Here is a 21,947-nt window from a genome sequence, read left to right as displayed (position 1 = left end):
ACCTCTTTGTAATGTTCACAAATTTGGGCTCTTTTTAAGATTTCATTGATATCTATACATACCAGACAAAACCATGCACTATCTGTCCATCTATCTGTCGATGTGTATGTAGTGATATTTCGCCACATTGAACCTTGAACATGTGCAAAAGTTCGCTTGATTAACAGCACGGCCCGCCACGGTGGTCTAGTGGTTATGGCGCTCGACTGCTGACCTGAAGGTCGCGGGATCGAATCCCGGCCGCGGCGGCTGCATTTCCGATGGAGGCGAAAATGTTTGAGGCCCGTGTACATAGATTTAGGTGCACGTTAAAGAACCCCAGGTGGTCGAAATTTCCGGAGCCCTCCACTACGGCGTCTCTCATAATCAAATCGTGGTTTTGGGACGTTAAACCCCAGATATTATTATTGTTATGATCAACAGCACACCAGGTCCTCACTTGACTTACCTTTTATGCGGTGGCTGTTCTGTACCTAGCTTTGCTTATAGGGCACCACTCAGCTTGAAATGAATAAAAAAAATCTCCGTATATTTGTTCAAATGCAGTGGTGTGTGTTAGGGATGCAAGCGTCGGGGCTTTCGGGGCTGGCTGCCCACTGCGGGCTGAGTGCGACAAAGTTGTGGCTATTGACTCCCTTCCACTGCAGCCAAATTGAGATGGTACACGTTTAAAATAACCTCGTGTGCTGATGCCACTTATCGAGTTACCTCCATCGCCACTATGGTATACCTGCTTTGACAAACAACGCCACTCTCCGTTGCATGATGATGGGAACTTGGCAAGATCTTATCAAGATCCTATCACCAAAAAAACAAGGTCTTGGCAGCCTAGCTTCACAGGTTGTCAGCCTGGAAAGCGATACGTGCTCGTCTGTAGCTATGCTGCACCGTGCCTGTGTATCATCCATTCTCATGCCTTCTCCCTCTCTCTTACTCCACCATTACTCTCCCCACATGTAGGGTAGCAAACCGGGCAGTCTAGCTAGTGGACTTCCTTGTCTTTCAATTCCCTTCTGTAACTTCCCTAGTTGTACCAATTGTTGGTCTAACGTTACTGCAACATTGCCTAAACGTTCCAAATGTTGCCACAAGAGTATGGCAGCCAGTTGCTGGTCTAACGTTACTGCAACGTTGCCTATACGTTCCAAATGTTCCCACAAGGTTATGGCAACCAATTGTTGGTCTACCGTTACTGCAACGTTGCCTAAACATACCAAATGTTGCTACAAGGTTATGACAACCAATTGTTGGTGTAACGTTATTGCAATGTTGCCTAAACGTTCCAAATGTTGCCACAAGGTTATGGCAACCAATTGCTGGTCTAACGTTGCCTAAATGTTCCCACAATGTTATGGCAACCAATTGTTGGTCTACCGTTACTGCAACATTGCCTAAACTTCACAAATGTTGCCACAAGGTTATGGCAACCAATTGCTGGTCTAACGTTGCCTAAATGTTCCCACAATGTTATGGCAACCAATTGTTGGTCTACCGTTACTGCAACATTGCCTAAACTTCACAAATGTTGCCACAAGGTTATGGCAACCAATTGCTGGTCTAACGTTGCCTAAATGTTCCCACAATGTTATGGCAATCGATTGTTGGTCTACCATTACTGCAACGTTCCAAATGTAGCCACAAGGTTATGGCAACCAATTGTTGGTGTAACGTTACTGCAACATTGACTAAACGTTCCAAATGTTGCTACAGGGTTATGGCAACCAGTTTTTGGTGTAACGTTACTGCAACGTTGCCTATACGTACCAAATGTTGCCACAAGGTTATGGCAACAATGCGTGCTACTGGTTTGGAATTTCTCAGCCTATAATGGTCAACACGCAAGAGTGCACGGGCAGACGTGTACACGCCACGAACGTGGTTAAATTGGCCACATGGTCGTTGCCGACATCAGATGGTATTGAGGCCGAGTAGGACGTGTCCCCTCACGGCTTCTCATTTGTGCGCAGCTTGTCATCAAGCTGGGACGGGCACTGAAGCCTGGCGAGCACCGCATGGACGTCTACCTCCTGTCACCAAATGCTCCAGAGGTGAGTGAGAGCGGGTCTTCTTTTGCATCAGGAGTCCAACTTTTCTTGCCATCTTTAAACCATCGTAAATGAGACATTTTTTTTTTTCTTTTTTAAACAAAGCTTACGAGTTAGGTTTTGGTGGCGGCGGTGGCATAGTTCTCGAAAAACTCGGCACCGCCGTGCATACAGAAATGCGGGTCTACAAAAATGTGGCCCTCAACGGTGTGCCGGTCACGTGCGCATTTGCACAGCTTTTCAATAATTGATGCTCTCTTGATCGTGAGCTTGTCGCCGATAAGCCGTTTCTAACATGGCAATCTGATCTTTTTATTCACCTTGTCACATTTCATTATTACCTTTTATTGCTGCATTTCATTGCTTCACACATGGCTGTCGGGGTTGCCTAAGCAACAGAAGTGCAGTGCTGCTGAGCACGTAGGTGGACATCCAATTCCCATCATGGGGGAATGAAAAAGTTGGGAGGGAGCATTGCACAATGCGAAAGAAAGAAAAATAGGTCAGGCACACACACGCCAAGCTTCACTTAGTGAGCACCCCCCCCCCCAATTTTTAAGACAGGGAAAGGGCTCCTAAATATTTTTTGTTCGCAAATGTGCTCCTCCACATTGCACAATTGTGTTTTTTTTTTGCTTTTAAATGTCTCTCTATTTTTTTTCCCCCTTGACCCTCCTGCCTTCTTGTAACCGTAGCCAAGCAAGTTCCTGCTGGACTGGATCTTCACACAAGGGACGACAGTGCTGCAGATCAAGCAAGAGATTCTGCACAAGATCCGCGAGCGCTGTGGCCGAGACATTCCTCTGAACAGGTGATGAAACTGCTTGGTTGATGCACTTGTTCGCCCATTGAAATTGGATCAGATCAGATCAATTAACTTTATTGATTGCCCTGCGAATTGGTGGGATGGGCCTGGATCCCGCCTAGGCTTCGGCCAAGGGTTGCTGGTCCTTGGCGGCTTCCTCGGCTCGCTGGACGGCCCAGAGTGAAATTGGAGCTCGATATTTTTTCGGAACTCCACGGAAATTTGAAATTAGCAGCGAAATCGGAGGGGGCGTTTGCTCGGAACTTCACAGCAGTCATTGATTTGTTACTCTCTCCAGTGTGTTATGAAAAATTCAGTTTTTAGCTTTGTATGAAGTTTTGCACACTAAAATCAGATTGCAGTCTTCCAACTTGTCGCGGCATGTATGATGCTTTTAGCATTACAGGATTGATGTACAATGCTCATGGATCGAAACACATCAAAACATTTAGTGTAGTGACTGGTATGTGCAAATGCTCAAGATAACCGCGTCACGTCTACGAATCTAGCCACTGATGGTAATGTTGGCTCCGACATAAGTTTTGGAGTCAAAATTACAATAGACTCAAAAATTTAATCTGATAATTTAAAGTTTTCGTAAATTCAAACAAATCTTAAATTTTTATTTGGTCTGCTATGTTATCGGTGTATTTTCAAGCCACTTAAGTGGAACGACCCATTGCACAAGTTCGGCTAATTCAAACTTTTTGCTGTCGATGCCTCGAAATATCGACCGCCTTTGTTGCTTCTAGCCGCATATTCGTGTTTTTATGTCACTAATAGTCTCAAATAAACCGAGGTGGCCTGGTCTTGGTTTATTGCGTGCCGAACGCCTCTTAATGTCACTTTTGCCGCAGCACACTGGTGTCGGGCGGGAAAGCGTCATAAGAATGAGAAGAGGCTACAAGTTGTCATGGGACACAACACATTTTGTCCCTTATGTACACTCGTGGGCACACATTGTATAATGAGGAGTACCAGTATGATTACTGGCATCTAAAAACTTTACTGGCAATGATGCAGAGTTGTCTATGATGCTTCTGCAGCACTAGGAAACAATAAACATAACACTAGTTGGTGTGTAGCCCTGAGTCATATTTAGGAGAACTGATTAATCAAACTTCTAATTATTCAAACAAAATCCCGAGGTCCCCTCGAGTTTGAATTATCGAGAGTCTACTGCAGGCCGATATGACACAAACTGAAGGTGGTGGAAGTGAAAGTATGTGCATTGCCTAGCCCTAAATTGTCGCGCCGAGGAAACGTTAAAGTGCACCGGAACGACATCACAAGAAGTGTCATGTCTGCCTGCCTGTTCACAGGTGTCGACTCAGGAAAAAGGTCTCTGGTAACCCCGGCGCGGTGTACCTCGATTCGGACCGGTTGGACAGCGACGCCTCGATGTTCATGTCGCACAAAGTATTTCTAGAGGTCCTTTCAGGTGAGCTGACCGTTTTCGTTGTTTCCTTCATTTGCTTCTTTTCCTGATATCTTTAAAGAGACACTAAAGAGATCGATTTTTCTCATGTTAGTAAATAATTACTAGAGCTGTGCGAATAGCAAGATTTTGAGTGCAAAGCGAATTCGAATAACAAAATGTGGGTGAGAATCGAATAGAATATTTTTCTAATGGTTGTTGAATATTTGTAGAATATTTTTCTAATACTTCGAAGCGAAATTGCAGAAATAAAGTTGCAGAGGATCCCAAGCAACTTATGCAACTTATGATCCCAAGCAAGTCTTATGAGATGATAGAAACATGAAAGCGTTTCTTTTGGCTTCGTTGGTAAGCGCTGGAGGGATGGTGTTCCCTAGTTGTCTTATCAAGAATGAGGCAATGCAGAGGCCCAATTGTATTTATTTACATGATTCGGTGCAACCGATGTGGTGTCGGCAACACTTTACATGTGAAAGGAAAAGATGCTATTTCCTCAACCTCTCCTCCTCCAACTTCTGCGGGGGCCCATCTGATGTGGCGGACAAGGGCGCGCTCCCTTCGAGTCCGGAGTTCCTAATCTGCTGCATAGTGGTCATTGTATAAGAACATCAGAAATTTCAGATGCTGAAACTCTTCGGTGTCCGTTTTTTCAAACTTTCTCCCCTAATTTCAGTCCCATTTAAAGTCTCATAGGTTCGAACCAGCGCTTTCGTGGGTCAATCTATTTCCGGTGGTAACAGAGTCTGAAAGGCAGCTTGACAGCAATGCCAGAATGTTATGGGGTGAAGCATGTTGAAAATTTTAAGCGGCCACTGTCACGTCGCAGTGCGGCGATGTCTTTACACTGGAAATATACGGAGATTCGGCGATTTGTGTGCGCATCATTTACGTGCGCACAGTGATCGGGGAAAGCCAGACAAGTCGTCTGCTCTTGCGCTACAGTCTGTTTATTTCGTTTCCAAATGCTCCATGCGAGAGAGCTGTAATCTATTCCACACCCTGCTGGTATCAGTGGCGTTCATCACGAGTTGCAAATTTGCAATTAATAGTTTTCACGTAGTTAAGCGGGGTTTGCGGCAGGTACCGAATGTATTCACGAGAGCCTGGGCATGAACCAAAATGCCCGATAAGTGTGCTGGGAGGCATTAAAGATATTTTGAATGTGGCTGTGGGGATTTGACCACTTGAGTGGAATAGAAAAGCATGAATTCGTTTTTTTTTTCAGACTGCCCAATTTTTCGGACGATTTTGCGGTCCCTAGGGAGTCCGAAAAATCAGACATTGACTGTATTTATCTTATGGAAGCTCCAAATATTTCGAACAGTCAAATTTCGGTGCGAATCAAATAGCAAACACTATTCAAAAAATATTTGAGGGTTTGAATATTTGCACACCCCTAAATTTAACTATACTGAACTCTAGTTGCTTTAACTATATGTAGTTGGCTACAGTAGACTGTCATAAACGGACCTCCTGTCAAACGGAAGATATTTTCCTGGTCCCTTCAGGTTCCTTTCAATTAGTCTACTGTATTTAGTTATAATTGCGTTGCCTGCTTTTTTTTTTTTCTGAACTTGTATATGCTATGTTCTTATGCCAACATTTGTATTTCTCCCATTAATTTACTCCATACTTACGATTTTGCTTCCCTTTTTATTATATTTTGTACTTTATTTTCCCTAAGCCCCTTCTGCTTAGGCCCTTCCTTGGGCCTGCAGTATGTCATAAATAAATAATACCCACATTGATTCCAGTCACAGCACAGGAGCAGGACATCCAATAACTTTACTGACAACTATATATATATAATTTGACATTGCTGTCACCCAGGGAAAAAAATGTTTTTTGCCCTAATTTTGCTTTTTCGTCAGTGAGGCGAAACTGACGAGGTCTTCCTGTGTTGTTCTGTCCCCGCAATGCAGAGCCCGAGAAGGTTGTGTCTTCAAACAGCCTGGTGCTGTTTGTGCGCCGCTGGCGGCCATCGACCTTCACCTTTGACCCCCTGGAGGAAGTGATACTCAACGAGCGCAGCCTCGGAGCCCTCAAGGATGCGGTACGTGCTTTTTCTCGCTTGTAAATGGAACCGATTTTTCGTAGCGGCCATTGTTGATAAAAGTGTGGTTTTGGGACGTTAAACCCTAGATATTATTATTATTATTCGTTGCCGTGGGCACATTTATTTATTTATTTATTTATTTATTTATTTATTTATTTATTTATTTATTTATTTGAACACTCTTCAACCACATTTGTGGGTCATTACAGGGAGGGAATACATCAATTAACAATTGATATATAAAGAACGCTCAAGTAACATCAGATGTCAACAACTATAACAAAAGAATTCCAAAATATCAAAATCAACACCATCCTACAAATTTCGAGGAACATGGTTGTCGAGAAAATTTTCAAACGCCTTTACATCAGGGCACTCGGCAATATGTGCAGGTAGTCCATTCCATTCTTGAATAACATCGGGAAAAAGCGAATACCGAAAGATATTTGTGCGGGCAGCATTAGCACATTTATTAAAAGCTTTTGCATGGCTGCGAGCTCGCCAGCTGAATCTAAGAAATAGCTACAGTAACACAACAAATAACCCACTGTAATGCAAATAAAAGACACAGAGAACATAACACACACAATGTACCTCAAACGTGGCATCGCCGACGTTCGACTCACCGTGGGAGCCTGTGGGAACGAGCTGCGGTATCGCACCCTCGGACCTCCCACGAGAGCCCACCATCTCCGACCACCCCAAGGTGCAAAAGCTCTTCCTCGTGCTCGCCCAACCTCACTCCCACTAGGTGGCGCCACCACGTGAACACAGTGCCAACTCTTGCTCGGCAGCAAAGCTAACTATGCGAACTACGACACGCTAGTGCCATGAGGCAAAAACGACTTTGCATAGGGTGATAGCACCCCCACACATTGCAGAGTGGATCACAGTGACAAATTAACACATAAAATTATCTTGTTAATCCTTTCACTGCCGTTGACGAGTATAGTCATAAGATCTTGTAACTATATGACCGATGACGACTATACTCGTCAGCAGCAAAAATTGGTCCCACACAGAACCAATTAAGACTATGCTAGTCATACTTCCGTTTCTTCATGCTAGATGGCCACACTTGTCTATGTTAGGCCATTTGTGTCTCCTCTTTTTATTGCCATTTTTCATTGCATTGCCATACGGTGAAGCCACCTTCAAGTTCTCTTTCTTTTATGCGATTTGTGAAATAAAGGAACCCCATTGAATTGAAAGAATGGTACCATTTTATTCAGAAAAAGAAAACTGTACAAGATTAAGCAAAAAAATTTTTCGATAATTTTGGCACCTTCTTTTCTTTCGGTAGCGAAAGGGTTAAGTGAAATCAATAGTATAAAACTAGGGGTGTGCGAATATTCGAAATTTCGAATATTTTTCGAATAGTGTTTGCTATTCGATTCGATTCGCACTGAAATTTTACTATTCGAACTATTCGAACTTCCCAAAGAGAAATGCAGTCAACGTCCGGTTGAAAGTGACCCCTTCAGATTTTTAATATGCTTCACCTCATTACACTCTCGTATTGCGGCAAAGCTGCCTTTCAAGCTCCGTTACGGTCGAACTTGGGCAAGAGACAACGTCTGATTGGAAGTGGTCCCTAGATTTTCAATATGCTTCACCTCCTCACACCCCCATATTGCGGCAAAGCTGCCTTTCAAGGTCCGTTACGGTCGAACTTAGCCAAGAGACAGCCAACGTCCGTTTGGAAGTGGTCCCTAGATTTTCAATATGCTTCGCCTCCTCACACCCCCATATTGCAGCAAAGCTGCCTTTCAAGGTCCGTTACGGTCGAACTTAGCCAAGAGACAGTCAACGTCCGTTTGGAAGTGGTCCCTAGATTTTCAATATGCTTCACCTCATCACACACCCGTATTGCGGCAAAGCTGCCTTTCGAGCTCCGTTACGGTCGAACTTTGCCAAGACACAGTCAACGTCCGATTGGAAGTGGTCCCTAGATTTTCAATATGCTTCACCTCATCACACCCCCGTATTGCGGCAAAGCTGCCTTTCAAGCTCCGCTACGCTCGCAAATTTATTAACTCAAGAAAACGCTGGTTCCAATATGCAGTGATTCCACTCCTGCGCCAAAGTGCGCCAAATTATATTTACTGCGCCATCCTGATAATATCGACGAAAATTGCGCCAAACTGCGCCAAAGTCTCGGGTTTGGGGGCGTCTATCACCGGCAATCGCACGGCCGGCGCGTCAGAACATGTGCAGCTTGATCTTGGGGTTGCCAAAGTCACAACCATGGACCAAGAATTATTTCGCTGAATAAATAGCGCTCGCGCGTGCGTCCCGAATAAGCCACGATGCCAAGCACGGTGCCGACGCAGCTTCTGTTCTGCAAGTCGGCTCGACAGCAAAACGCGCTCTCCGCAGAGGCTCGTGACGTCTAGGCCTCTCGGTAGCGAGAAAGTGCGACGGCGATTCATCGGCGGACGTCGTCTGTTCTAGAAACGCTGCTGATAGCTTGTTTCAAGCGTCGTACGGCACGTAAGGAAAGCAATGTTCAGTAATAACTACATGTGTGCTGCTAAATGTCTGTCACTTCTGTTTCCGGACATCGCGGAATGAAATCTGGGATCGCTAGCAGTATATATACGGAACACTATCGAATTTTCCTTGCTTCGCGTTTATGGAAGAGCACGCCAACGGTGGAAATGCGTTCACACTTTTCCTCGGATATACTTTATCCATGGATCTTCATTAGGAAGAGCTTTTTCTCAATTGCTTATACCAGCACGTCCGAGTTTAATCACTCTGCGGTGAATACCCCCTAAAAGGCCCTGCCCTTTCGAGCTCACGTGCTAGGGTTCCAATTCGAATTTTTTGCTTGCTTTTTAAAAATGTCATCTCATTAATAAAAGCATATATCCTGGTCGGAGCAGCCGCAAATACGCAGCTGTCAATAGCGGGCCCGTCGCTGACGGCCCACAGTGAAGCGGCTACCCCATGTTACACGTCCGCCCCTCGCTTTCGGGGGTCAATAGCTGACGGGCAAAAAAACTCAGTTTCGCTTAAGGGCGAAGCAATGAATGCGATACCAACAAATTGTATTGTTAAGGGGGGACCCTGCTTCGGAGACATATTTCTTTGTTTTTGAGTACATTTTTATGAAACTTTCGCAGCTTATGTATTTTTATGTCCTGATTTCAAATATGCAATTATTTTTCTAGTACACTATGCTGTTTTCAAAATATCAAATATTTCATGTATATTGTTGGGAGCAAGATTTATTTATAAACTGTAAGAGTTATAAAGCAAATCAGCATATCACAATAAGCTGGAATGAATACTGTTTGCAATAAAACAAGAATGGATGTTCTAGACCCAATTGAACAAAAGTTATAGTACGTTGAACACACGGCAAGTCAGCGATTTTGAGCTCGGTCAAACTGGGATCAAGCTGGGAATGTTCAACATACCATAACTTTTGTTCAAATGGGCCTAGGACATCCATTCTTGTCTTATTGCATACAGCATTTATTCCAGGTTATTGTGATAGGCTGATTTGCTTGATAACTCTCACAGTTTAGAAATAAAGCCTGCTCCTAACAATACAAAAACTATTTAATAGTTTCAAAACTACATATTGTATTAGAACAATAATTGCATATTTGAAATCAGCATGTAAAAATACATAAGCTGTGAAAGTTTCATAATGATACGCTCAAAAACAAGAAACATGTTTCAGAAGCAGGGTCTCCCCTTAAACGAAGTAAGGCTAGCAGCTAACTCTTTTGGATTCGATCTCGCGTAACTCAACAAAACACTAGTTTAAGGGAATATGGCCGCTCCAGGAACCGAACCAAGTTTACGAGCCGTCTCCTGATGCCTCGAGATGGCGCGCGCCCAAGCGACTGCGCCCTTCGAACAATGCGGTCCCCTGCCCCCCCCGCTCCTCTGGCGTCCTTTCATGCTCATTACAAAAGACGGGCGGGGCGTTTCCTCGCTGTTTGATGAGCAATCGATGGCAGGCCCACACGCAGGAAGATGTTATCTCATGCGCTGTCCGTACGACGGAGACAGACGGCCGGCTAGCTTAATCTCCGCTTCAGCCGCGTTCGTCGCCAGCGCTCGCGAGCTTTTACCCGCGGCTAGAATGCGCGTGGTGATGTTATTAATTTGGTCTTTATACAGAAAATTGCGGCAATGTCGACGACAAAAATCCGCGGAGAGCGTCCATATAATTGTTATCACAATAAACATTTAAAAAAAGTTGAGGAGCCATTTCACTCTGTGAAGTGGATGATAAGCGAAGCTGTTTCGCGCATGGCAAGGAGGTGACATGGTGGAGGACAGTTTGGTATGTAAGGCCAGGTTGTTAACGTTCAATACGCAATATTAATGCGAAAGCATCAGATGCTGTATCAAACACGAAAGTTGACCGTCGGCGGCGTCAATCGATTGATGCAAAAAATAATAATTGTGATGACGCCATCACGACGTCATAGATCGTCAAAACTTGTGACGTCATCATGGCATCATATATCGTGATGTCACGTGATGACACCATCACGACATCGTCGCTTTACACTGCTTCCGTAATCGGTGCGCCGATCATGGAGCTAGCGCAAAACCAGGTGAGATGCAGAAAGCTTGCAGAGAAGGATGGGGAGGATCAACCCGTGGATCGAGAAGAAAAAGAACCTGGCTTTCGCCTTGGAGTTTTCTTAGGGGAATGCATTAGGGACAGTGTGGCTCTTTGGCATTGAGGCACTGCTGTACATCACGCGTTTGTCTACAATGTCTGCTGATAACCACATAGATGTATTTAGAGTGTTATTCATAAAGTTCAATTTTATTGATCTGGTATTCTGTTTATTTGCTAGTGTCGAAAATAATCCCCGAAGAGGTTAATTCAGAACACTCAACTGCATGAGCCCTTATTTTTTCATTAGCGAGTGAAGTATGGAGTTCTCATGAGATGATCTTTTCCATGATATTTGCAATGAATCGAAATATTTCTAGCTTTCATAAGAGCCTCCCATAGTAATATTCCGGTGCTTGAATGTTATTGCAATATGCTTCTGTAGTGCACTCCAGGATGTAAAATTCGCTGCTCCAGAGTGCTCCCAGATGCAAAATTATCTGCTCCAAAGTGCTCCAAGATTAAAATTTTGCTGCTCCAAAGTGCTCCAAAACGGAAATTTTGCTGCTCCAAAAATTGCTTCAAATCAGAAGTCCTCGGTAGCATCACTGAATATGGAGGTGAAAGATGTGGCAGAGTTGGGGGCTCAATTAATGCTGTTTTGGACCTGAAATTTGGGCAGGAAGTCTGAAAAATCGGACGCCGAAGCTTTTTAGCATCCAAAATTTCAGATGTTCTTATATATCGACGTCTACGAGGCAGATTTGGAACTCCGGACTTGAAGGGAACACCTTGTCCACCACATCAGTTGGGCTTCCACAGAAGTTGAAAGAGGAGGAGAGGCTGAGGAAATGGCATGTTTGCCTGTCACGTGTAAAGTGTTGTCAGCAACACTTTGGTTGCACCAAATCATGTACATAAATACAATTTGGCCTCTACATTGCCTCATTCTTGATAAGAAAGACAACTATAACATATGACCCCACCAGCGCTTCATCAACCTCGCGAAAAGAAACACTTTCATGTTGCTATCTCACAAGAACATACTTAGGGATTCTCTGCAACTTTTTCTGTAATTTCACTTCAAATTATTCGAAAAATGTTTGAGAAATATTCAAAAATTATTCGAAATTATTCGATTCGATTCGCACTCAATCTTTATTATTCGAATTCGCTTCGCACCCAAAATTTTGCTATTCGCACAGCTCTATATAAAACATATAAAACACGAAATAAAGCAACATCAGTGCAGCTGGCTTAAGTATAATTATAAGCAAGAGGCACAAAAAACAAAGGCAATGAACTTTAGACAGTCGACTGGCATACAATGATTGGAACGTTTCTGTATTGTCAGTTTCAATAGTGTGCACATCTAAGGCATTCCACTCAATGGTTCGCGGAAAGAAAGAATGCTTAAAAACGTTGTCAGTCAGCTGAAGTGGAGCGTTTGAAAGACGTTGCGCTCTAGTATTATAACCTGTTGAAAGATGCACATAATGAGATATACTGCCATCGAGGTAGCCTTCAACTGTTTTAAAGGGACACTAAAGGCAAATATTAAGTCGACGTTGATTGTTGAAATAGCGGTCCAGAAGCCTCGTAGCGCTGCTTTTGTGCCAAGGAAGTGCTTATTTTGAAATAAAATCACGTTTTTAGTGGTCCGCATCTAGTTAGCGCGCTTCAAATCTCCCGCCTGAAAATACGACTCTCATACGTCACTGCTGCCGTGCCCAACGTTGCCCGCTTTTACTGCGCGGCCGCCGACACTAGTAGCAGCAGAGCGGAAGTAGCGGGACCCACAGTAGCAACAACGGCCATCGAAGCCATCGAAGCTTGCCGCAATCGCCGCAATGGATGTGGACGGAGAACTTGACGAGACATTGGCTCGCGACGCTGGGCTCCAATACAGTGACTTGAGCCCCGATGAACGCGGTATGCTGCTGAGGGCTCGTAGTTCCGGCGTCATTGCGTACTATGATAGCAGCCTCGGCAGCGACTCTCCCGAGCCCGAGCCCGAAAGCAGCAAGGAAACCCAGCAGTGCGGTGTCGGGCGACGAAGCTCATGTGGCATTTTGTCGAACTTTCTGTCAGAGCGACTTTCACGAGCGCGCAATACACACGCGGGCAGTACGCGATCCCGAAACTACCACTGAGACGGGCGAGGCGCAGTTCGGCGAAAACGGAACCTTTGAACCACGCGCGCCGTTCCCCATGGCAACGCCACGGATGTTTTGTTTTTTTTTTTCATGAATCAAGCGGAAACGAACAAACAGCATTTTATTACGTCTTTTGATGCTCGGAAGGTTCTTTTTTTACTGCTGCTAGTTTGATTACTAGTGATTTATTGCAGGCCGACTTCCATAAGTCATCGGCATCACTTCCAAAATGTCCCACTCGTGGCGCTCATCATGTGATACATTTAGCTTAATTTCTCGGTAAGTAGGGCACTGCTGTTGATAATACAGTAGACTCGCGATAATTCAAACTCTGATAATTCGTACTTTTGGTTAATTCATACAAAATTCAAAATTTTGGTTGGCCCGCTATGCTTTCAATGTATTTAAAAGCCGCTTAATTCAAACTTCGTCATTCGGTTAATTCGTACTTTCTGCCTGTCCATACCGGAAAATTTCTGCTGATTTGCCGGCAATATTTGGAAATTTGCGTGCTTATGATTATCATAATAGTCTAAAATGAAAAATAAGCGCCTTAAAGCTACAAGGGAAAAGGTTTTGCCGCACAATCGTTTCTCAGCATACCGCGCCGCGGGTGGGGAAAAAAAAAATATAAAAAAAGCTGGCCTGGTGGGTACGAAGCTGGCTCGCGGCTTGTCTCTGCTTTTCCGGCGTGCCGGTGGCGCTGGCCCGCTGGCCGACTCCGAAGCACGTGACCTGCCAGCCTGTCTTTCTTATGTGCTGCGTATTTTTCGATCGACCATGTCGCCGCGAGGGAAGTACCGGACACTACCCCTAAAGGAGAAATTGGCGCTATCCAGAAGTCGGACGCTGGTGTGAAGAAGGACTGAAGTGGCACTGAAGTATGAATTACCAAGAGCACTCTCACAACCATTCTGAAAGCCAAAGACAAGCTGCAGAATAACGCGAGCCGCTTCGCTCCCGATCGGAAAAGGCTTAGGGAAGCTGCGTACCCGGATCTCGGAAAACGCCGTGCTTCTTTGGCTCAAGCGCGCACGGAGAGCTCCAATCTACCGATAAATGGGCCAATCTTACGAGGAGGAAAGCTGAAGAACTTCTTTGTGCTTCGGAATTGAAAATTTCAAGTGCAGCGATGGCTGGGATTTCGCGGGTTCAAGGAACGCCACGGTCTCTCCTTCAAACGGTGAGCGTGTTGAACTTGCGCGGCAGTAGTCGATGAAAACTGTTTCTTCTGACTGGCGGCAGACTAAACTTCAAAGCCTGCTGCTTGAATACTCCCCGGCTGACATATATAATGCCGACGAAATGGGGCGTTTTTTAAGTGCCTGCTCCGATCAAACCTTGTGTCGCAAGGGAGGAGAGTGTTGTACTGGCGGAAAGCTCAGCAAAGAACGGTTAACCGTCATGGTTTGCGCCAATATGGACGGAAGTCACAAGCCAGAACTCTTCGTTGTGGGCAAGTCAAAGCGTCCCAGGTGCTTTAAAGGCGTCCGAACGCTCCCAGTTGCATATGACGGAAACACGCGAGCCTGGATGACGCAAGCTTTGTTCGAGGGTTGCTCCGCAAACTGGAATCAAGCGAGCCAAAAGGAAAAATTTTGCTGATTGTTGATAACTGCCCTGCACAGGCGACCGTGGAGGGGCTGCGAAGCAATTCGCCTCGAATTTCTGCCTCCTAACACTGTCCTCCAGCCCCCTGGATCAAGGGGTAATCAAATGCGGTGAAGCTAATTACCGGGAAAACACTGCTGAAGAGAATGTGATATGTATGGACAATGGCATGCCTTTACAGTGTCACCACTCCTCTCGTCGTGGGGATGCTCGCCGACGCATGGAATGCAGTGACATCAGCAACAATAAGGAAATGCTCCAGCATGCATTCCGCGTACCTGGCTGCAGCAATTGCCGCTTCACCTGATTGCCGCAGACTGAGGAGGACGACGAAAGCCAAGTGCTGTTGTCTCTAAAAGCGCACAACATAGCTGCCGACCTCGACAATTATGCAGCTACTGATGATAACCTGTGTGTGTGCAGGGAGGACACACTCGATGACTTTGGTGGCAGAGGTGCTGCCAGCACAACACAGCAGTGAGAGGTGAAGAAGAACCAGAAGTGGAAAATCCAGAAGGGAAAATGTGACAACTGTGCAGGCCTTCCACTACATTGCTAAAGTGAGAAAATTTCTGACAGGAACAGAAAACTCTCAGAATCAACTGGCTGCACTTACTGGCATCGAGAGCTTTGTGCTAAAGCGCATGTGGAAAAAAGCAGTTGACCATCGATGATTTCTTTAAAAGGTCTGGTCAGCAGTAGATAGTCAATAAACTTGTTGACCTTACACGCACTGCTTTCGGTTTTTTTGTAGTTAAGCTCTAGAAATGCTTAAAAGTGTGAATATAGATGTCTAATCATAATTTGTGCTGTCACCTTACCCAGAGTCGCATATATGAGAACTTCCGATAATTCAAACAGCCTGATAATTCAAACAAAATCCAGGGGTCCCTTCGAGTTTGAATTAATGAGTCGACTGTATTGCCGTTTTAGAAGTTGTCATACATTGGACTTTCACTCTGACATAAATTGTTATTTGCCTTTAGTGTCCCTTTAAATATGGAGTATAATCATGCAATTTTGTTCCTCTCCAAGGTGTGCTTTTAGATTAGCTTTCGCCATGAATCTCGAGACCGACACCCTGTCGTAATGAATTAAAATAAATCTTACCGCTTTGTTTTGAACTCGTTCTAATTTCATGTTAATATAGTTGTGTTTTAATGACCTTAACCTTTTTTTTTTTTCCGTTGGTCTCGGTTCTCATTCGTCTGTGTTTGAAACTTGCAGCTGTCCAAACTGAGTGGCCTGGACCCATCAGTCATTGAAGTCGCTAAGGTGAGTGCCCGAATATCGGATGCCATGAAACGGAGAGCTAAAACTTGCTGCACGTTTCATGGCATCTGTGAGAATTGTCGTGATTGTACTTCTCACAGCGTTCTCTGGCCCTGACAAATTGTTAGCCAGAAAACTAGGGCATCAATCTTTAGTCATCGACTCCTCCACCGCTGTGCCATCATAATCCCGCCCTCCCAGTCCTGTCGTTTGTGACCGCCATCGTAGTCATTGCGTCATTATCGTTGTTGCTTTCAAGGGGGGTAGCGGTGAAGGCGTTAAAGGGGCCCTGCGACACTTTTCCAAGTAATCGTCCAATGGCTTTATTAAAAAAGCTTATTGTTCCACGAATCAACTGCCGCAAAAATTTTTAGATCACGTCAAGTACAAGCGGAGTTCCAGGGATTTGCCGCACGCTTCTCTCTCTCTCTCTCCTTTCGTACCAGCCGGTGTGCTGAAAGCTACGCAGGGAGGGGGATGCCAAAGGGGGCAAGAAGATGCATCCCTTCATCAGTGCGCGTCATGACCTTGAGCACTTTTTTTTTCTTCGAACGCACGGTTCACTTTCAGTGTGATCGCGAGCACACGTGCGGGAAAGGTGTGGCAGTGTAGTGAAGACGGCACTTGCATCGGCAATGGTGTGATGCACCGAGATGCGAGAGCTTTGCTTACACAGATTCTCTCTGCATCTGTGGAATGCAGTGCCCCGGTCAGTTCCCGTGTCTGGTGTCGTCGTTGACTGTGCACACGGATATGGATTGGCACGGTACCGCATCCTCCCTCACCGCCTGGCCGCTGTACATAAGCGAGGACGGCCTCGTGGTGCTCTATCGGTGAGTATAAGAGGGGCATTACACCCACGCTGGTACACCTTCGGGGTGGCTTGGTACTGTCACTTCTTTCTGGGTGCCTCGTCTCGTTTTTTTTTGCACTGTTATTTGCTATGGATGCATACCAACTAGCCCAGCTAATGACACTGCTACACCTTCTAGGGTGTGTCAGGGCTGGTGTCCCTGTAGACTATGCTTAGGCAAACTGGGGTATTTGGGGAATCTTTCTGGCACACAACAATAATCGTTTGGCTTGCTTGCGTTTCCTTACTTGAAAAACTGCGCACACCACTTTCCTATCAAGAGTGCTATGTCACACTGATCGCTGCACGGTGTTCTTTACCGGCAAATACAGGCCATGCGGCAACAACAGAAGGAAAGCTCATGGGATAGATGACAGTTTTTATTGTGTGGCAGAATAATGCCTCAAATACACCTTTCTTTGTGTTAGAGTGCAGAGTGTACTGGAGTACTCAAACATATTACTTCCTTTGGGGTGTTTTTGGTCACACAGCACCAACACGCTCACACTCCCATTTCTTGAAAACTTGACGCTCTGTTTCTGTTAAATATGCTTTGTCGCTCTGATAGAGCACAATCCATTGGAAGGTAGACAATTTTTGTTTCACAGAATTACACCCCCAGAGGTCGTCACTGTGTTCAGATTGTAAGGAAACCTAGCCAAACACTTCTGCGACAAAATGACCTATAAGACAGGGCATGCTGAAAAAAGACGTCTCTGTACATATTAGGTGCACATTAATCCTTTGCGGTCCGTTGTCGGGCACCTCCTGATAACGCAACTCGGCCGCAGTGGTTCGTGGTCGGGCACTGCTGCAGAAGTTCTCTCATGGTTGATTCACACACGCGTCTTTATTATTCCATTTTGCACCATCTTTAAATGAGTAAGTGAACTTCTTTTACTCAAGCTTTGATTTCTTTAGTTTCGGACCGGAATGGACGGAAGGTGCGTCAAGGTTTCGGACCGCAAAGGGTTAAAACGCCAGGTGGCCAAGTGAATCTAGAGTCCCACATGACAGTGTTCTTCATAGTATCATGGTTTTGGGACATAGAACCTCAGAATGAAACTATTATTTTCATTGTCTGTGCATCGTTTGATTTTGCCACTGACTCCCGCTCTTTCACCTCCATGCAGTGACCAGACAGAAGCCCTCAAGGAGTTAACTGAAGAGGAGAAGCAAGAAATCTCCAGTCGAGAAAATGTCAGGTGTGTTTTTTTTTTTTTTTTCACCTTCCATAGCAGCTGCTGGGTGAGTGACTTGAAGTGTAAATGTCACCGAGGAGCGTGTGTTGAGGAGCTAGTTGGTAAGACATGTTATGTAAACTTAAACTGTGCTTAGGACGAGACACCAGATTAGAAGCAGACAGGACGAACGCAGGCTAACAACTGATTTATTGAAATCACGTAAACTTCCCTCCTGGAACAATGCGCGTGCGCAAAAACAGCCACGACCGCATGACGAAAGCACACTCCCCCACCAAGACCCTATCTACACCAGAAAATCAAGCTCTTTCCTAGAGAGATACACGGATGTATCGCTGACGCACTTATCTGGGCCACTTCTAACTATCCACGAGGCTTCTAGGAACATTGTTCCACGAGGGAAGATTATGTGATTTCAATAAATTGGTTGTTAGTCTGCGTCCGTCTTGTCTGCTTCTACTCTGGTGTCACCTAGACGTCGTTTTCCGGGGCTGTGAGTTGCCGTTTTTATCTGAAATTGTCACTGGCGCATCTTGTACAACAGTGGGGCTTGTGGTACATCAAACCGTGCATGTTCTGTCTCGCTTTCGTTCCAAGCACAGCGTTACCTCAGAGCCAGTGTTGAGCAACATGTCTGCGGCATCGTGTAAAACTTAGTCAGGTGTCGACGACCGGGATTCAGCGATGCTGCCAGCTGAAACAGCTGATGATCTTGACATTTGAAGTAGGAAAGTGGTAAAGTGGGCCATTTGGTACATTGTAACGCGAATTTAAAAAAGTTGGTTGATTCGTAATAATCAGACTTGTACTGATTAACCTTGGTCCGATCTATGCGTTCATGAATGCCCTAAATTGTTGCATAATCTTAACACCCCAGGTTGATCGTGACGGCACTCTGAACGTTACGCACGTTTACTTGAAATGTGAAAAAAAGGTGGTTTAGGGGCCCCTTAAATTGCGAGACATGGGAGCATAGGTCTTGTCTCATCGAGGCCTTGCAAGTTTTGAAGCACCTCCGTGAGCGTTGAACAATCTCCTTTGCAGGGCTGCCAAGGGTGCCAAGGCCGTCCCCTCCCCGAGGAAAGAGCGTGCCCTCAAGATCTACATGGGCAGCCCACCCAATGACAGCGGAGCTCTGTCCTCGAACACCAAGCCCAGCCTTAACTCTGTGCCTATCGACCTGGACTGAGCATGCAGTGAGTGGGACTCCCATTTCAGTCTTGTCGCCGTGGTAACTCAGCGGTAACTGTGCTCGGCTGCTAACCCGTAAGGCGCTGGTTCGATCGCGTCCATGGCGATTGCATTTTCGATGGAGGTGAAAATGCTAGAGGCCCATGCGCATTTGGCATCACTAGTTTACAGACCCTTAAGTCTGACAAAACTTTCAATTTTTGAGCAATTTATTACCGTATTCGGTAGAACTGCTCAGTACACGTTGCTCGCACATTTTGGAACAGGTCGAGAAATGTAAATTCAAGTCTGCCTGCCAAAGCAGTGGCAAAGTTCAGCTTTGTTATTGTCTCTCGTGGTCCTTATATTTTTAATGCTGTGACTGTACACTCAAACCTCATAACGAACACAGATATAACGAATTATCGGTTATGACGAAGTTAATGAAGAATACCCTTGCTAATAGCTACAGGGGTTCGACTGTACGCTTATAACGAATTTTCTGATATAGGGTCATTCCAAGTGAAACGTCCCAGCCCAAAATTCGACCACCAGCGATTCCATTGAAAAAAATTTAGCTAGAAGGTAACTATGTGAGAGTGATTTTAGTAAAGTATTTTCGTTCAGAAAAATTATCTGGTCACGTGACAGCCCTTTGAATATTCCGGCGAGATGGCAGAGTTGGGTGGGAATATATTATGCGTATTCACCCTTGAAACTGGGTACAATGACACATTGTGTTTTAAACCATTCTATTGTCATTGTTCTTTCACGTGACGTTACAAGTAAAACCATATATTAATTTTCCGGCTTAATTAGGCTTAGCAAAGAAGCAAGAAAACGTGCTAATTCAGTCAATTTTTGTAAAACCGGCGGCAACGTTTCAGCCGCAAATTTTTTTTTGCTATTTTACCAGTCAACATAGTGTCTGCTAAAAATATTTTGAACCTTTGTAAACAAGCGTTTATTGAGAAAAATGCTTGCAAAGTTGACAAAAAATGACTTTTTGGGGAGATTCACTCGTAAATTAAGCATTGAGGCCCTCGCGATAAAAATATGTGAGAGGGTTCTTTATATGCTCCGTCTTTTCTTCTGATGTGGAAGTTTTCATTCCTGTAAATTTTGTTTAAAGCGCAAAAATAATTTTTGATGTCCACAACCAATGTCACTGGTAGGCGCTGGCAAACAGAAGCGTTTTCCGTGGTTTTTGGTAAATTATTGTGACTTATTCTTCGTTATTTCTGTAGTTCATATTATTTTAGACCTTGTTAGCTTATTTGCACTGGTTTTGAGGATTGTCAGCCTTGTTTTAGGTCTGTATTGACCATGAGGCATCAGACAGTAGATGGACGACAAGCCAGGCTCCTAAAGGGCTACACACTTAAAACAGAAATAACGTTTTGAACCTTTGCTACCACGAGGAACACCACAACCTATCAGCATAGTGGAACTTCTTTGCCATTTCACATGGCAAAAGCGCATGCAACGATGTTGGCGGCCCACTGAAACATCTGGCAGCAAGAGCAAGTCTACGAAGGCCATATGGTGGTCAGATTCCGCCACCACACCTTTTGTTTGGCTGGACCAGTAATGTAAAGGGTGTTACAGTGACTTGGGCGTCACAATGCACAATTCAAGTAAAGAGAACACAGCTCCCTCAGAGATTCGCCATGCTGATCTCTGTCAAAGAGACCCTACAACAGTACCATTTCAAACCGTCTACTCTTTCAGCACTGTCCGCCGCGGTGGTGAGCAGTTAGGGTGCTCGGCTGCTGACCCGAAGGTCGTGGGCTCGATCCCGGCTGCGGCGTTCGCGTTTCGATGGAGACAAAATGCTAGAGGCCGTGTACTGTGCGATTTCAGTGCATGTTAAAGAACACCAGATGGTCGACATTTCCGGAGCCCTATGGCGTGCCTCATAATCACGTCTTGGTTTTGGCACGTAAAACTCCAGATACTGTTATTACTCTTTCAGAACATCGCGTGTTGGGATTACATCATTCTCTAACACTCATGAACTGTAAGTGAGGAAGCCGGTATGAATGACAAGGTGGCCTACTTTGACATTAACTATTAAGGCGTAGAAAATGCGACCAGAGGACTGCACATCGGAAGGCAATAGTCGTGAACAAGAAGAAGTTTGTTTTGAAGCCATAATTTCCTTTTGCAAGTGTTGGTAAACCATGAAACTCTGTTCTTGTGCGAGTGTGAAACACCCGAGAGAAAGGTTATCATGTGATTCACGCATCCGCGTGGCATAATATGAAGCAGAGGCAGCCAATAAATACCACTGCCGAACGCTAATGCCCATGCTGTGCTCGTCTGCCCGACTTCCCCTAGTGCCAAGAAAGCCAGTTATGAAGGCACGAAAGTAAGCTAGTTCCGATATACAAATACACTGATGCGAAATCACACTGCCATATTTTGCTTGAAAAACTAACGGAGTCCTCATGCAAGCCCAAAAGATCGGTGAGAAAAAGCACGTGTTCTGCAGTGAAGACAGACCTTGGTAGTGCCTGCCGGTGGCATTGGTTGTGGACATCAAAAATTATTTTTTCGCTTTAAACAAAATTTACAGGAATGAAAACTTCCACATCAGAAGAGAAGACGTTGGAGCATATAAAGAACCCTCTCACATATTTTTATCGCGAGGACCTCAATGCTTAATTTACGAGTGAATCTCCCCAAAAAGTCATTTTTTGTCAACTTTGCAAGCATTTTTCTCAATAAACGCTTGTTTACAAAGGT

At 44.9% G+C, this 21,947-nt stretch overlaps 1 protein-coding gene across 1 annotated transcript in view; it reads left to right on the top strand.

Annotated features, from left to right (window-relative positions):
- The window catches only part of LOC119403099 (ubiquitin carboxyl-terminal hydrolase 47), a 90,298-nt gene that overhangs the window by 61,778 nt on the left and 6,573 nt on the right, over positions 1 to 21,947 (top strand). The window contains 8 exon segments of the mRNA XM_049418802.1: positions 1,968 to 2,048; positions 2,741 to 2,856; positions 4,173 to 4,291; positions 6,211 to 6,341; positions 15,930 to 15,977; positions 16,677 to 16,807; positions 17,961 to 18,032; positions 19,074 to 19,225. Of these exon segments, the coding sequence (XP_049274759.1) occupies positions 1,968 to 2,048; positions 2,741 to 2,856; positions 4,173 to 4,291; positions 6,211 to 6,341; positions 15,930 to 15,977; positions 16,677 to 16,807; positions 17,961 to 18,032; positions 19,074 to 19,218 (843 nt within the window). The 3' untranslated portion in view covers positions 19,219 to 19,225.

Source organism: Rhipicephalus sanguineus, chromosome 8 (assembly GCF_013339695.2).
Source record: "Rhipicephalus sanguineus isolate Rsan-2018 chromosome 8, BIME_Rsan_1.4, whole genome shotgun sequence".
NCBI lineage: Eukaryota > Metazoa > Arthropoda > Arachnida > Ixodida > Ixodidae > Rhipicephalus > Rhipicephalus sanguineus.
The sequence above is the reverse complement of the archived record's forward strand: the minus strand, read 5'-3'. Positions and strand labels throughout refer to the sequence as shown.